At 34.4% G+C, this 17275-nt stretch overlaps 1 protein-coding gene across 2 annotated transcripts in view; it reads left to right on the top strand.

Moving 5' to 3' along the window:
* Positions 1-17275, top strand: part of RRP1B (ribosomal RNA processing 1B) — a 64871-nt gene that overhangs the window by 8959 nt on the left and 38637 nt on the right. Inside the window, exons 1-4 of one of the 2 annotated variants that reach the window (XM_074300535.1) lie at positions 4326-4773; positions 13358-13440; positions 15560-15617; positions 16890-16975. In XM_074300535.1, the coding sequence (XP_074156636.1) occupies positions 4644-4773; positions 13358-13440; positions 15560-15617; positions 16890-16975 (357 nt within the window). In that variant the 5' untranslated portion in view covers positions 4326-4643. Of the gene's footprint in view, positions 1-4325; positions 4774-13357; positions 13441-15559; positions 15618-16889; positions 16976-17275 lie in introns of those variants that run through there. The other variant, XM_074300534.1, reaches the window with a different exon arrangement.

Genomic DNA, 17275 nt, shown 5'->3' with positions numbered 1-17275 from the left:
GAGGAAGGAATTTGATCTCAGACAAGAAGTATGTGAGAAACTTTATTTGGTTATTCTTTGTGATATGGAAAATATAAAAATATATTTGCAGCATTGAATTATTTGGGAATAACATATCAAAGTACTGTCCTTAAAGGACCATTAGAAAGTTATGTTTTAGTCTTTATGTAAGAAATATGCATTCATAATTTTATTAAAACATAAGGGAGATTTTCTATGTATTCTAGAAGAGGGGTGATAATACAAACTATCACTTTAAATCTTTAGCAATAAACTAACTGAAAGCAGTTTGCCCTATAATTTGAAGTGCTAGCAATAAATGGCCCATGAGTGAACACTTGGTGCTGGTCAAAGCAATACACTACCATAAAGTGAGATCATCCAGAGTGCAAAGGATTGTTGTAAGCTCAAAGTATAGCCTGTTTGCTGGACGTTAAGTCTGGGAAAGAGGATGTCTCCAAATATCTTGACATACTGGACTACTCTCTACTAGGTTTTAAATATGATTAGTATAGAATACCAAAAGTGATAAACTAAATCATTTTCTAGGTAAGATAATTTTGGAACTACATTTGACTGAATTGATATTATCTGACTGGTAGTAGGTTTTGTTTCATATTTTAAATACATTATATTGTATATGTTACTAAGTTTCTAAAATTTTTCTTGTATTATGAAATTTGGGAAACCACTGTATCAGAAATGCTTTTAGAAAAGTATTTTTATTTTTTTTCTAGATGTGTATTATTGGACATATTTTGGATATAAATATATTTTTAAATGGACAATGATTATGATGGAGAAAAAGTATCAGGGGCCTCCTTAAGTTATCTTCAGCTATGAGGTTCTTTAGAACTTTCTTCTTGGGCAAGGTCATAAGACTTTATCAGCCCTACTGACCATGGGTTGTACAATTCTCAAATACTGAAGTTACATCTTTGAGCCAACTTTGTAACAATAGACCTTAGATGAAAATTTTTTCATTTTTTCAAAGGGGTTAACAAACAATACAAAATTGTTGCTGTAGTCAGCATTTTTCTGGGGTTTGACATCACTGTATGTGTGAATGCAATTATTCTTAAATTGTAAATGAGGGATCAATGAGATGTTCTTATATGTGCTCATTGATAAATAGTCTTAGAGCATGAGAAAAATGATAATGCCCGTCCTAAGTTGTGACTAATATAAATTTGCTACTTGAAGTAAATTCTCATAGGATTATAGTTAGATATTCTGAGTTTGACTTCAGGTATGGAATAGTCCACTATCCATGAGGAATGCCATGTGCTGCCCAAAGGGAGTATAACCTGAGAGCTGCTATAGGTGGATGTCTGTCCTTGGGAAAAGTTGAGGGGATGACCTTGCACAGGCAAAAGTAAAATTCTCTTAACTCAGTTTCCCATTGTGTTATTTCTTTTCTGAACAGGAAAATTTTCCCACCTGGTCACTATTGAATCTAGCTATGATATTCTGTGGAACTTGGCTACACAACTGGTTGTTAAATATAATGTTATCTGGCATTAAACAGAGTTAAAGGAGTTTTTCTCCTGTTATGACTTATTTCAGATCAGTCTGTGCCTTTGAAGGGACAGTTTTGATATCATAATTATGGCCCCACCCTTTTTCCTTTTAGAGCAAATTTCTACTATCAGGACAGATGAAAAGTGAAAGTTTGTTTTTGCAATACTAAACCTATTAATTTACATATTAATACTAAAATATCTGAATTTTAATAATAGGAGACAAGTATGAAAGCTCTTACTGATTTTAATCTGAATTTGTGGTCAATCCCACATTCTGAACATCTAGTGAGTTCTTGGGTTTGCCATCTTCTTGTTACTCATGGAGCCCTTGAAGTATTTCAGTCTTTCAGGATAATATGAATATAATGTGTGTGTGTAGGTGTGGTGGTGTAGGTGTATGTGTGTAAGTATGTGTATGACTTCCTAGTGTTTCAAATGGAAAAATACAAGTTTTGAATATGTTTTTGTAATAAATTCTAAAAATTAGATTAAAGATTTTAAATATAGAGATGCATTAATACTTGTAAATAAATTTTAAGTCATTTTCCTATTTTGAAGAATCTGATAATATTAAATGATAAAAGGACTCATTTTTCAAGTCATTCTCTCAGGGATCTTTTTAATATTCTTCTGCCTATTGCATTATATAAGATATAAGATTTGGGTGAATGTAAAAGATACAATATTTTTGAAAAACTGAAATTCTCTGAAATTTCAGGTGATTGTGGTTTCCTAATTTGGTGTTCTTACAGCCCTGTTGTGATTATAACTAATTCTGTAAGGTCCAAATGGGCTTTTACCATGTGAACTAATTACTGGAAGACAAATCTGATTAGATTTTGTCATGGTTTACTAAATTATACTAAGTCTCATCAGTAGTAGGTTTTAATAGCATTACCCACAAGTAACCTAGAAACTGAAGATTAGAGATTTTTTTTAGGCCTGCCTGATCCTTTCTTAGCTATTTGAGAGATGTATAGGAAGTGCTTTCCAGACCCCTGAACATCATGGATGCACTAAAGGATGTCACATCCTTAAAGCTACCGCTATGCTAGGTTTCTTTTTTCACCTATGGCAATTTTGTCATCTTACTCCTCTGTGTGTGTTATGAGCCTGGTTTGTAAGGAACATATTTTTTCTGCTGGGACTGAAACTAATGCATGAACCAAAATCTTTGTACTATGCTTCTCATCGTTGCCTGTTTTGTACAGAGGCCCATCATGTAGTTCAGTAGCCTTCTTTAAAAAAAAAAAAAAAAAAAATTATTAAATAACACCAAGGCAAAAAACTCATTGGTGAGCAGATCAGGATTCAAATCACCAGCCATTTTAAAAAACAACTTTTGAAAGAGAAAGAAATGTGTACTGATAAGTACACATTTATAAAAGGGGATGGGCCATTTTATGTCAGCTCCTCTTCCATTGCTATATCATAAAAAGGGATTAGAGGTAAGGGAATGGGATGAAGGACAAGTAGAACTTGTTTAGTTATTTTTCACTTGTATCTGACTCTTCATGTCACCTTTTGGGGTATTCTTGGCAGAGATACTAGAATGGTTTGCCATTTCTTTCTCCAGTTCATTTTACAGATGAAGAAACTGAGGCAAACAGGGTTAAGTGACATGCCCAGGGTCATATCTCTCTTAGAGTCAGTCCATCAGCTATGGCAAAAACAAACTCTTTTGTGACTATAAGAGAATCTCTTTGAATTCTTTCAAAATATGAATCATGACTCTCGCATCGTGTGTGTGTGTGTGTGTGTGTGTGTGTGTGTGTGTGTGTGTGTGTGTGTGTAAGGGATGAAGATCCAACCCCATTAAAATCAAATACAGGAGGCTAGTCTATCTCCACTGACTCAATCAGTGGAGTGATATAGATTAGCTGTAAAGCACAAAGATTCTTCCTATGCAATAATAATTAAAAAACAAAACAAAACAAAACAAAAAAACAGAATAGGGGCAGCTAGGTGGCGCAGCGGATAGAGCACCAGCCCTGAATTCCCGGATCTGAGTTCAAATTTGGTCTCAGACACTTAACACTTCCTAGCTGTGTGACCCTGGGCAAGTCACTTAACCCCAGCCTCAGGGAAAAAAAAAACAGAATAAAAGTAGCTCAAAACTAGATAGAAATCTAACAAATCTGACAGAACATGCCGTATTCCATATTCATAGCTCCTTCCCTATGCTACTGAGGAAGGGAACTGCGTTTTTCTCGCTCTAAGCTTCGTTATTATGTTAGATGTTCTAACAAGAGGATAGGGAATGGACGTGTAATTTCATTAAACTAAGAAATTCCCTCAATTTATATTCTTAAATAGCTGATTAGATTGCTGAGAAGTTAACAGACTTGTCTAAAGTCACACAGGAGGCAGATTGCTTCTAGCCGTAGATTATTACACAAAAATAGGTGACTCTAACACAAGATAATGCATAATACACGTAGGAAGGATGCTAAAGACGATCGGAATTGAAATTGAGAGGGCAAAGCAGAAATCTAAGATGACCCATTTTAATTGGGCTTTAGATTTAAATAGGCTTGAAGCCACGGAAGTACATTTGAGTAGCTAGATGGGACAGCTAAGAAAGTGGATGCAAATTGAGGAGAGCCTTGAACGCTAGATAAGAAGTTTTTATCAGTCCCTGGAAGAATAGTATGAAATTTTGAGCGGAAGGACATGTCCCTTTCTAACAGGAAAGTGACTGAAAGATGGACTGGAGAAGGAAAAAAAAGCGGGTCAGAAAGCACATCTTAGGGAATAGGGAGTGGATTTGGACAGTCCACGAGATTTCAGGGTATCTGAAGTCTCATTGCGGTTGGGGGAGCACCTAAGCTCAGCTCTGCAACCAGCAGCGTCAGCCACGCTTCCTTCTTCGGCGGCCGTTCGGAACCGCAGCCACTCCCCTTTTGTGACGTCATCAGCCCGCGTTCCTTGGAACGTGACGCGCGGTTCCACCGCCCGCTGCTACTCGGAGCTCGTCCGCGGCCTCTGCGCAATTGCGGCTGCAGGAGGAGGGGAGGCGGTGGTGGCCGCGGCCGAGAAGGCGGAGGAAGAGGAGGAGGAGGAGGAGGAGAGCGACAGCCGTGTGGGAGGGAGAAAGGAAGGGGATGTTCCGGGGGCATCATGGCCCCTGCCATGCAGCCGGCCGAGATCCAGTTTGCCCAGAGACTGGCATCGAACGAGAAGCTTATTCGGGATCGGGCGGCAAAGAAACTGCGCCAGTACATTAGCGTGAAAACTCAGAGAGTGACAGGTAAACCCCGATGCGGGGGTCGCCGCCCTACCCCCCCCTCCGGGGGTAGAGGGAGAAAGCAGGCGGCCGGCGAGATTACACGCCACATGGCTGACCGGCTGGGGTGGGAGGCGGGGGAAAAGGGACAGGGACCGCGGTAGGAGGGAAAGCACATGGGGCACTGTCGGGGAGGTGCATGCATTGCTGGGGCCCGGCGGCACTCAGAAATGGGGTGCTTCTGGAGAGGAGGTTCCCAGAGCTGCTGCTGTGCGCCTCTGGACCAGGTGTAAAGGAAGGCAGATCACAGCATCATAGGATTTTTTTTTTTCTTTTTTCTTTTTTAAGTTAAAAGCAGAGTCGTAGTAGCAGAGAAAAAGAGTCCAGCAAGTGATGAGGGGTAGTGGGCTCAGAGAAGGGTATTTCCCTTCTTTTGGGGGATGGAAAGTCTGCTTTGGCTGGCATCAGTAAAGTGGGACCAACAGCATTGGGAAGTCCATTTGACAAAATGGACTTTGGAAAACAAGGTATCGAGGGTAGAAGGTTGTGCCAGGTGGAGGTGTTAGTAAGCACATGTATATCTATAGCACTTAATAGCCGACCATGCTGTCTTACATAATATTATCACATTTGGACCTCCCCTCAGCCGCTGAGCTAGGCTGTAGTCTATGTCCCTTTTACCAAAGATGACTACAGCTAGTAAATGACAGTTAAGACTCTAGCCCTCATCTTTTGAAATCAGATTAAGGCATTTCCCACTCTCCCACAGAGCTTTACGTTTCTGTAGGCCAGTAAACAACTATTTTTTCACACATGCACATCACTAGGATGTTTTTTTTAGCCATACGAATTTCCAAGGACCATATATGGAAGTCCTTTACACCTGGAAGATTTTTATTAGTGTCCATTATCACAGTGATTTTAAAAAAAAGGTACATTCTTTTATGTTAGCATTAAGATAAATAACTAAAATTACCTTCATGTAACAGATAAATAAGCATGCTTTTTTTAGAGAGCAGGTAGAAGTTGTGAACTAATTAGAAGCATAAGGTCCTAGATCTAGACTCAAAATGCAAATTAGAGGCCATCAAGTCCAAGTCTTTTGAGTTAACTGAGGCCCAGAGAAATGAAGTGACTTAGCCAGAGTCTCACAGTTAGAAAGTGTATTAAGATTGGATTGGAATTTTCCTGATTCTACCGTCTATACTTCTCTACATTATATTTTGTTGAACTACATTCCTATCTTTTCACATGGTTTCTTATTAGAATCCTTTCTTTTCTTTTCTTTTTTTTCCTTGTACTGCTTCTTTGAGTACTGCTTTCTTCAAGAAAAGGACTATTAACAGGAAAAATAAAAGACTTTCCAGGGGGGGAAAAAAAAGCAAAAAGGAAGGTCAGATATTCTTAAGGTTATAACACTGAAGTAGGGTCAAAAATTTGGAGCTTTGCTTCTGATTTTACTAATTTATATATATGAGTCCTTGAAAATTTTATTTGGGGTAAAGAAACCAAAAATATATTATTTCCTGATGTTTCTTGAAGGCAAGAACACTGCCTTTTATTGTATATTACCCTTTAGTACTTGGTATGCTGTTTTTTTGCTAGATATGTTTGCCCTCTTATATCCTTTCATCTCCATTATAACAATTGTCTCATATCTTTTCTGCCTCTGGTGGCTAAACTCCTTCAGGAGACCATCAACAACCTTCAGTTCGTTTCATCTTAATTCTTTGCAGTCTTTCTTCTGACTTCATCATTCAGTTGAGACTTCTCTTTCCAAAGTTACTGGCCATCTCTGAAAAAGATTTGCCAAATCCAGTAGCCTTTTCTCCATCATCATCCTTCTTGACCTCTCATTCTTCTTTGACACTGTTGATCACTTTTTTTTTTTTTTTTTTTTTAAACACTTCGATCTGTATTCAGATACAATGAGTTCTTTCTTTGGGTATGGGTAGGACTTTTTTCATCATGTCCATCAGAGTAGTCCTGGATCTTTGCATTGCTAAGAATAGTAAGTCATTCACAGTTGATAATCTCAGAATATTTCTATTACTTTGTACACTAACCATTTCACTTTGCTTGAGACTTTCCAGATTTTTCTAAGAGCATCCTGCTCCTTATTTCCCATACAATAATAATCATAATCATAATCACATAGCACAATTTATTCAGCCTTTCTTCAATTGATGGGCATCTTCTCAGTTTCCAATTTTTTGATTTGAAAAGAGAATTGCTATAAATATTTTTGTACATATAGGTTCTTTTCCTTTTTTTTTTTTTAAATTCTCTTTTTGAGATTCATGCCTAGTATTGGTATTATTAGGTCAAAGGATATGCATGAATTTTTTTTGATTACAACTTTATTTTCAAAACATGCATGGATAATTTTCATTATTCACCCTTGCAAAATCTTGTGTTCCAGTTTTTTTTTTCCCTCCTTTCCCCCCATCCCCTCCCCTTGTGGCAAATAATTCAGCATATGTTAACCACGGATATGCATGATTTTATAGCCCTTTGGATATATATTTCATATCTTTTGATCATTTATCAATTGGGTCAAGGGTCTTTTTTTTTATAAATTTGACACAGTTCCTTTTATGTTTGAGAATAGAGGTCTTATCAGAGAAACTTGCTTCAAAATTTTTTTTACAATTACTATTGCTAATTGTATTTCTCCTCCCCTCCCATTTATTCTGCTTTCTCTCCTTTCACCCTGCCCTTTTTCAAAAGTATTTTGCTACTTACCATTCTCTCCCCCAGTATGCCCTCTCTTCTATCATCTTCTCCCCTTCCATTCCCCTTCCATTGTCCCCTTATTCCATTCCCCTTCTTTTCTTGGGGTAAGATAAGTTTCTAGTTCGTTCTTTTCTTGATATTCTCTTCTAGCTTTTTAAGACTCTACTCCTGTTTTCCTCCTCCTCAGCCTCCTTTGCTGGATTCTCTCATCCAGGTCATTCCTTCTAATTGTAAGTGTCTCCCTGAGGATTCTGTCCTGGATCTAATGATCTCTTCTCCCTCTGTTTTTCTTTACTTGGTGATCTCAACAATTCTTATGGATTCAGTTATCACCTGCATCCTGATGATTCTCATATCTACTTATTCAGGCCTTAGTTCTTTGCAGATCTCTAATATCACATCATCGACTGCATATTACCCAATTCAAACTGGATGTCCTATTAATATTTTAAATCTTGTCATGTCCAGAACTGAGCACATATTTCCTTGGAAACCCAGAGTCTCACACTCTAGATAATCATCAATTCCTCACTGTCTTACACATACACCTAACTTCTCCCTCCCCCAATCTTTTAACAAAGCCTGAGGATTTCAAATGCACCTTTTTTCCTTTCTGCCTCCAATGCTAGTCCAGTATTGCAATAGCCTGCTATGGGTATTCTGCTTTCCATCTTCTATCCAGTGACCAGAGTGAATTCCCTAAAGTGCAGGTCCAACTATATCACCTCCAGGGTCAACTACAAAATCCTTTTTTTAGCATTCAAGTTTTTTATAATCTAGTCTTTCTACCTCTTGCCTTTTCTATTTTCTAACGTCTATCCAACAACCTCCCTTCCCTACTCCCACTCTCTGGTAATCTTTGATTCAGTGATACTTGCTTTCTTACTGGTCCTCTAACAAGATAATCCATTTCTTTCCCTCTGGACATTTTCACTGCTGTTCCCAATATCTGAAATGTTCTCTACCTTCTGGATTCCCTGGCTTCCTTCAAGTTCCAGCTAAAATCCTGCCTTCTAACAGAAGCTTTTCCTAATTTCTGAATTCCAGTGCCTTCTCTGTTGATTTATCATGTGTTTAACTTGTTTGTGCATAGTTGTTCCTATGTTGTTTGAACTATTAGACTGGGAGTTCATTGATTTCATCAACTTTGCCTTTCTTTTGTCTAACACACAGCCTAGAACATAATAAATACTTAATAAATGCTTATGGATTGACTGAATTGAAGTTAATTAGAACATATTCATATTTACAACTTGTTAACCAACTGGCATCAGCACAAGATTTTTGAACAATCAAGTGCACTCTAGTTATATATCCTTGATGCTGTTTTTTTCCTTTTTCTTTTCTTTTCTTTTCTTTTCTTTTCTTTTCTTTTCTTTTCTTTTCTTTTCTTTTCTTTTCTTTTTTTTTTTGGAGGAGAAAAGGGGGGGGGGGGAGAGTTATGCTTCTTTTATAAAGGAAAAGTTCCATGACATCTACTTCAAATAAAGCCAAATTATGTGGTTCTGTCTTTCTTAGCTTTTTTTTTAAACCATTCACAACAATCTTATACTTCTATTCATCTTTGTAAAACTTCTAAAACAGTATAGTGATTTGGAGAAATTAATGATTTTGCTGTTCCTTCTCTTTAAAGGAGATATTTTAACCCTAAAATCTGACAAGGGAGAGAAATGTTTGGGTAAATGTAATGGCATATAAATTAGAACAATCCAAGAACTACTGGCAGTCTATATCACACATGCATGTCTCTTCTTGCATTTGAGTGCTTAGAAAGTAGAAATGAAAAGAGATGAACAATTATATGTGCTGGAAAGTTTCTAGCAACCTAATAGTTTATCATCTTCAATACAGAAAAATATCAAGATGTAAATTTTTCTAAGGGAGATTTAGAACTACTGATGCCATCCCTCTATAATTCAGTTCAACAAATATATATTTTTTTAATTTTATTTACCAGATACATGCATGGGTAATTTTACAGCATTGACAATTGCTAAACCTTTTGTTCAAATTTCTCCCCCCCCCCCCCCCAAGATGGCAGGTTGACCAATACATATTGACCAAAATGTAGGTGGACAAAAATAGAGGGATTAGGAATTCTATGTAGTGGTTCATAGTCATCTCATTGTTGAAGAGGGCCACGTCCATCAGAATTGATCATCATATAGTATAGTTGTTGAAGTATATATAATGATCTTCTGATCCTGGTCATTTCACTCAGCATCAGTTCATGTAAGAGTCTCCAGGCCTTTCTGAAATCATCCTGTTGGACATTTCTTACAGAACAATAATATTCCATAATATTCATATACCACAATTTATTCAGCCATTCTTCAATTGATGGTTATCTATGTAGTTTCCAGTTTCTAGTTTCTAGCCACTACAAAGAGGGCTGCCACAAACATTCTTGTGCATACAGGTCTCTTTCCCTTCTTTAAGATCTCTTTGGGTTATAAGCTCAGTAGTAACACTGCTGGGTCAAAGGGTATGCACAGTTTCAACAAATATTTTTAAATAGCCACTGCATGAAAATCACTAGAGCAGGAACTCTTAACCTTTTTGGAATCATGGATTCCTTTGGCAATTTGATGAAGCCAATTGACCACTTCTCTGAATGTTTTTAAATGCAGTAAACATAATACGTAGAATTATAAAGAAAACAATATTGAAATTCAGTTAAAATTTTTTTAAAGTTCATTAATCCCAGGTTAAGAACCTCTGCACTTTCAGTTTTTAGGAGGAGACCTGTACACAAGGTACACGAAGAAAATAGCCTGAGAAATTGAAGCAATTGATTATACTTCTGGGGAACAGGGAACATAAAGGGGAGAGTTAACATTATTTTGTTTAATGTGCTATGAATTTCTAGATCAGAAATGTTTGTGTTCAGATTAAGAGTATATAAATTCATTGCATATCTTAACAGAAATTTTTTTTGTTTTTTTTGACGTCTCCCTCAGCACAGAAAGCATAATTGTCTATCAAGACAATCAGAGATGTTAAAAACAACCAACCAACCAACCTGATTTTTAACCATATAAGTGTCCAGCATCTGATTTGGTGTTTCTTGATGATGGTCATGTTTTCATGTTTCCTGACTTATCCACACAATTGTAGGACTAAGTCTACAATTGAGTACTCTATGAATTTGTATATAGGGGAAACTAGGGATGACATATGGACCCAACATGTTATTTTACAGTTTACTCATTCAATATTTTCATAATTTAATAATATTAATTTCAGTGTTGTCTTAAACTTTTGCTCACCATTAAGCATATTTTCACATTCTCTCACAAATTTTTATCATCTGGAAAGTTTAGCACCTCCAAAAGGTTTTTTGAGTGAACTTATACACTTGAGTCCATTTATTGCCAATGGCCAAAATCTAGTCCTAATCTGTTGTTCAACTGAAAGCATTAGTATATAGAATCATGGAGAGTTGCCTAGGATATTGAGAGTTTAAATGATTGATTTTTCCTAGAGTCACAGTAACCATATCAGCCATACGTCAAATCTAACTACTTTTAAGTTTAACACACTATATTCTATCCCTTGATACTTCTTACCAAAAAAAAGAATATTTTCAGATTAAATATGTCTCTTGTTAACTAGATATAAATCATTGTTGGGAACTGTATTTTAGTTTCATTACTTTTTATTGTAATATGGGTATTTCTATTTTAGAATAATCTTTCTTACTATAAAATGTAGTGGACCAAAAATACTAAATTGCATCTTAGCTCTGTGTGATGGTAATTTTGGTGGGGGTTTTTTTTGTTTGTTTTTTAAAAAGATGAGCACATTCTGTTGATTCCTGACCCACCCATACAATTTTTGGATCATATCTAGAATGAGTATTCTTTGAATTTGTGAATAGGATAAACAGGAATGTGGCAGGAACTTTTTTCATTTTTTTAATCAAATGATAAAAAATACAGCCCATAGTCTCACCTCTGATATATCCAGAGAAATTTTCAACATGTTTGCCTATGAAATAAAGACATTAAATTATTTATAGTTGAAAGGAACCTTAAAAGTAAGTTATCTAAAACATCACTGCTTTATAGATGAGAATAGTTTTGTTCTCATTTGCTTTTGGAACTGATAAAGTGCCAGAAGAGCTGTGTGTGTGTGTGTGTGTGTGTGTGTGTGTGTGTGTGTGTGTGTGTGTGTGTGTGTGTGTGTGTGTAAAAGAGCCAGAGAGAGAGAGAGGGGAGAATGAGAATAGTTGGTCAGATAGCTTTTCTTAGAGATTCTATTTGTCATTTCCTATAATAAGCTCTAGCTTTGCCACTATATTTCCTCTATATGGGAATCAGAGGTCATCTTTTAAAGCCTTTAATTTCTATCAAACTCCAAATGAAGGCATTTCTAACCTCTCTGAGCATCAGTTTCCTCATGTGTAAAATGAAATTAGAAATATTTTAAATACTTGCCTCATAGAGTTGTTATGAAGAAAACATTAAATCTTGTTAAAATGTTATAGAAAATGTAAATTAGTTTCCTGCTTTGTGGAACACTGTGACTCTTGTCTCAGTTTTTATTCCTGAGTCTTCCAATTTGATACTGCATTAGGAGGAAATTGATTTGGAACACTGTGTGGATTGTCTTACTTTGGAGAATGGAGTGTGAATATGAAACCTCTAGAATTGGTCTAATTCTTTTTTTTGATTCACTAAACTAATATTTATTCTATGTGAGGTACTATGCTAGTGACAATTGAATTTTGGAAATAAATAAATCACGCTGTTAATAAAAGGTCCTATTGCTTGAGGAAAGAATAAATTCTTAGTATGGCATCTTTTTCATTTTTTAATCACCCTTTCACCCTTTTTTATTTAGTTTAGCACCCTTTCATTTTATAAGTATCCTCTTATTTTAAAAAAGCAAAATAAAACACAAATGAGTTTACTCCCAAAGAGTGTGAATGCTCCTGTCCTGTAAATGTGGTAAAATTGTTGCAAATCATACAAGGAATGAATCACTGAAAGTAAACAAGCTTGAGTGTAGAAAATTGAGTATAGTCCTATATGTTGGTGAGTATTTTTTATTCTTTAGAATGTTAGTATAACTGCTTTAATCTCTAATGTGTACTTTTTTTTTTTTTTTTTTTAAGCTCTGGGTTTTGCTACCCCCAAAAGGTTTATCTTGTCTTTTAATGAAATTTTGATACATTATCATATACAGAATATATCAGAGTTTCTAGTACAAGATTGCATTTGTTCTTTGGTTATTTAGTAGCCACCTTTGTAAATATTCAAGACTATTTAGTATTTTTTATTTTTATAGTAGTTTGTTTTATTTTCCCCTTATTGTTTTCAATTAGATTTTAACTACAGGAATAGAGAAAATAGCTACTTAACATCTAATGATTTAATATGGAACATTTGTATTGTTAGTGAGAAGAGGAAAGTTAATGTTTTTGAATGAAAAAGAGATTTGATGGGGAATGATTAAATATGAAATCAGAGAAACCTTGTATTAGGAAAAAGCCTTAGAGGTTATTTTATCCAACTACCCATCCAGTGGATAAATTCTGTTTTCATTATCTTTAGTAAGCCTGTCATATGACAGATTCATTGCACTGATAAAGCAGTCCCATTCCATTTTTCAATAACTTTGATTATTTAGAGAAACTTACATTGAACCAAAAGATGTTATCCATTGGTCTTAGAACTCTTTTCTATAGCCAAGCAAAATAAATCTTGATTGTTTTCCCATGTTCCCCAAACAATGAAAATAAAATTCATATCTACAGATATGTTCTATGTATATTTTACTTTTGTTCCTTTGGTTGTTACTGCCTATTTTTAGAAAAGTAATGTGTATATTTTCCATTAAGACTTTTGGGTTTTTTTTAATACTGTAGGTGGTTTCAGTCAAGAAGAATTACTAAAAATATGGAAAGGACTTTTTTATTGCATGTGGATGCAAGATGAATCTCTCCTGCAGGTAAGACCATTTTCTTTGAGTGAATTTTTTTAAAAAACACCTTTTTTTCCCTTTTCCTGAGGCAATTGGGGTTAAATTACTTGCCTAGGGTCACACAGCTAAGAAGTGTTAAGTGACTGAGACCAGATTTGAACTCAGATCCTCCTGAATTCAGGGCTGGTGCTCTATCCACTGTACCATCTAGCTGCCCCTTACAAAAAAATCTTTTTAAAACAATTAACTCTGTAAGGGAGATAGAAAAATTGGGAAAAGATTCCAATTTGGCTAATTTTACATTAGGATAAATGCCATCTACTTCAAGATTGTGGTAAACACCATAAAGTCATTATATTAATATAGACAATTATTACTATTCAAGAAAATTTAATATCATAGTTGGAAGATATTAGAAAGCATCGAATGCAGCCTTCTCATTATATATATGTCTATATTATCTATATATTTATATATAGATATATATACACATATATGACAAAAATGAGGATCAGAGAGGATAACTGATTTCCCAGGATGAGGTAGGCAAGTATCTTCAGGGAAATTCTATTATTCTCTCCATATTCCACACTGCCTCAGAAAAAGCAATAGAATTATGTGCCATAAGTATTAACTGTAAAATGAAAGGTGTCCATAAATTTTAGATATATCTTCAATTATAATTCAACAGATACTACAGTGAATTGTTTTACAAGTTTGTTTTTCCAATGGAAAGATATTTTACATTGTTCACTTTAAAAATGACACTATTCACTAAAAATGGCACTATTCTGCTATTTTAAAAGTAATTCGATAGATAGATAAACTTCTGTGAGTTTTAATATGTAATAGCAGAGTTGCTTTCTTAAATAAGGCTTCTTAAACTTTTTCTCACTCATGACCTTTTTCACCCAAGATATTTTTATATGACTCCATCTCAAATCTGAGCTAAGTTGTTTCTGGCAGTGTTTGTGCATGCATAGTGCAGAGTGTGCATGTTGTGTGTTAAAAATCAAAGCTGTATTGAAGTCATGTGATACAACACAGACAAGCCAAAAACACTTCAGATTTATTGTTTGATTTTTAATTAATTATTGGTTGTCACTTCAGAAACTTTTTTACTGTTGCCAATTTTTCATGATCTCCACATGGAGTTGCAACCCATAGTTTTAAGACTCTTTGCTCCAGAACACAAAAGAATTTGTGTTGTTGTACTGATTTTTGCTGATATGAATTTCCTACAGTTAGGATATTTGTATAAATTGTTTTTTACTTGCATTGAAGATTAGTAAAACATTAGTTTTAGTGGAAGTAAGAAAATTTGAACATATATTCAGAACCAGATTTGTGATCACAAAAAAGTCATAGATATCTCATTAAAATTAGTAAGGTTTGCTTTGAGCAAATTTTAACTGAGCAGATTTTTTTTTTTTAAAGATTTTTTTTCCACAGTTGTCTCTTGATTATATTCTTTAAACCCTATGGGTAATTTATGATACAACAAATAACATGCACTATGCTGTTTTTCTCCTGATAGTTGGAATAATCTTAAATGTAAATTGTGACCAAAGAACTGAGGAGTATCAATTTAAGATTATTCCAACTATCAGGAGAAAAACATAGAATGATAAATGTAAATTGTGACCAAAGAACTGAGGAGTATCAATTTATCATTCTATGTTATCTTGATTTGCCTAAAATCAAAGATTGAGTTAGTATAGAAGGGGAAATTTCCTATGTATAACTATACCATAATTTCATCTCACTGTAAGCTTCATTGTTTTTTAATTATTTGACTTTTTAAAAAATCACTATATAATTTAATACCTGTGTTTGAAGAAAGAAACTGACTGCTGATTTACGCATAGATTAGATCAACTAAAGTGACAAATAGGGAATATTTTTCTGCATGCCGCTTAAACAATGTCTCAGACAGATTTTCTGACATAATGAATCAGTGGAAATGAGGCATTTCATATATGATATGAAGCACTCATTACACATATTTTCTAGTAGAAATGATGCTGAAAACGGGAGGCTCAGATTTTCTTAGCAGATATAAGAGGAGGGCACAAGTCATTATGTTGTCACTATGCATTATTACCACATATTAACACCAGCATCTTTCTCAACCTCATCTTTACAGGAGGAATTAGCTGATACCATTTCCCAACTCATCCATGTTATTAACAACTTGGAGGCTCGTAAGTCTTATTTAATTTTGGGTGACATAATTGGTCATCTTCTTTTTCTTTCTCTACTTTCCTTTAAAGTTTTGATATTTGCCTTTAGGTCTTAGGGCAAGTATATAGTGTAATCTACAGATCAATCTTTAATGTTTTAACATTATGAGGACACAGGCTTCTGATTAATTACATGCAAACATTGCAAATATTTAAATTGAGTTGCTGTTTTAAAAGATAACTATTTATTGACTAAAAATCTTAAAATACTTTAACAGGAACTTTTATATAGCTGTATTCACATATTTGATATAACTTCTTTGAATGGCCAAATAGGTCTTTCTTAGGTTCAGAGAACTGTTTAAAACTATTGAAAACCAATAAGCAATAATGCATTTTGGAAGATGGTTCATAATAATAGAACTGAATTTTTAAAGTGATGAGCACTCTAAGGATATTACTGAAACATTGAAACTTTGTACTTTATCCTGACATAAAAAAGAAAGAGAACAAAATTAGTGTGCTCTATTTTAACAAGTCAAATCTAATGATTCTAAAGATGGCTTTGTAACCCAAAGTTGCTTTCTAATCTTGAACTATATTTGACTAGTAACAAAGGCAAATTTCTACGGAGAGCTACATGCACAGACAATAACTTCACTTTTAAGTAGAAAAATGCAGTGTCTTAAGTACCAATTGAATTTTTAGAAGATAAATGCTTAGCACACTTCCTGTCATATGCTTTGTGCTAAGTAAGAGCTTGTTGATTAATAAAATGTATTATGCTTTTGCCTCCCCAATTAACACATATGGAATGAAAATGTACTAGTAGATCTTCCAGAGGCTTTGAGGATATTCATAAAAATAAATTATTTTTAATTAATTGTGGGTATAGGCACAAGTTAAAAAGGTCTATGGATATGGATCAGGAAAAAAAAAATCTTAATTTAAAGGGCATTAGGCAAGCATATGTTAATTGTTTACAACATACCAATGTTAAGCACTTTACAAATATTAGCTTAGTTATAGATAAGAAAAAATGTGTTTCTAGTTATTGGAATATAAACTTTCATATGTTTTCTATTATAAAATCATATTTTCTCTTTTATAAAAAATATTGGCCCCTATTTAGCATTTTTTTTATTTCAGATTGCCCTCCAAAAATCACTTATAAGCATTGGTCTAAATGGTACTTTAATCTGAATGTGTTCCTACATATTCCAATGTTGTTTGTAAGATATCATAATGTGTTATCTTGGGAATTAGGTGTTCATTTACTTTTCTTCACTCTAGAACACCTATTCATCCAGACCTTTTGGAAAACCATGAATCGGGAATGGAAAGGAATAGATCAGCAACGTCTAAACAAATATTATATGGTAAGAACTTAGGTAGATTTTTGGTTTTGTTTTATCTTCTTCAATTTTGTTGCATAACATTATAAGGCACAAGTTAGTTACAATGTACAAATTCAAAATCTCTTGTTGGGGGAAATACTCAGAAACTTTAATTAGCCAATAAAGATATTCCAAGTACAAAAACAAAATGTAAAATGAACTAACATAAAAATTAAAGTTATAAAACTAGAAAGATTCGTCTTTAGCCTTTTATTTGTTTGCATAGTTGAAAAATTGAGATTTGGCTTCTGTGCTAATTTAAAAGGTACATTTGAGAAATAC

Source organism: Sminthopsis crassicaudata, chromosome 3, assembly GCF_048593235.1.
Source record: "Sminthopsis crassicaudata isolate SCR6 chromosome 3, ASM4859323v1, whole genome shotgun sequence".
In the NCBI taxonomy this organism is placed as follows: Eukaryota; Metazoa; Chordata; class Mammalia; order Dasyuromorphia; family Dasyuridae; genus Sminthopsis; species Sminthopsis crassicaudata.
This window is presented reverse-complemented; position numbering and strand designations above follow the sequence as displayed.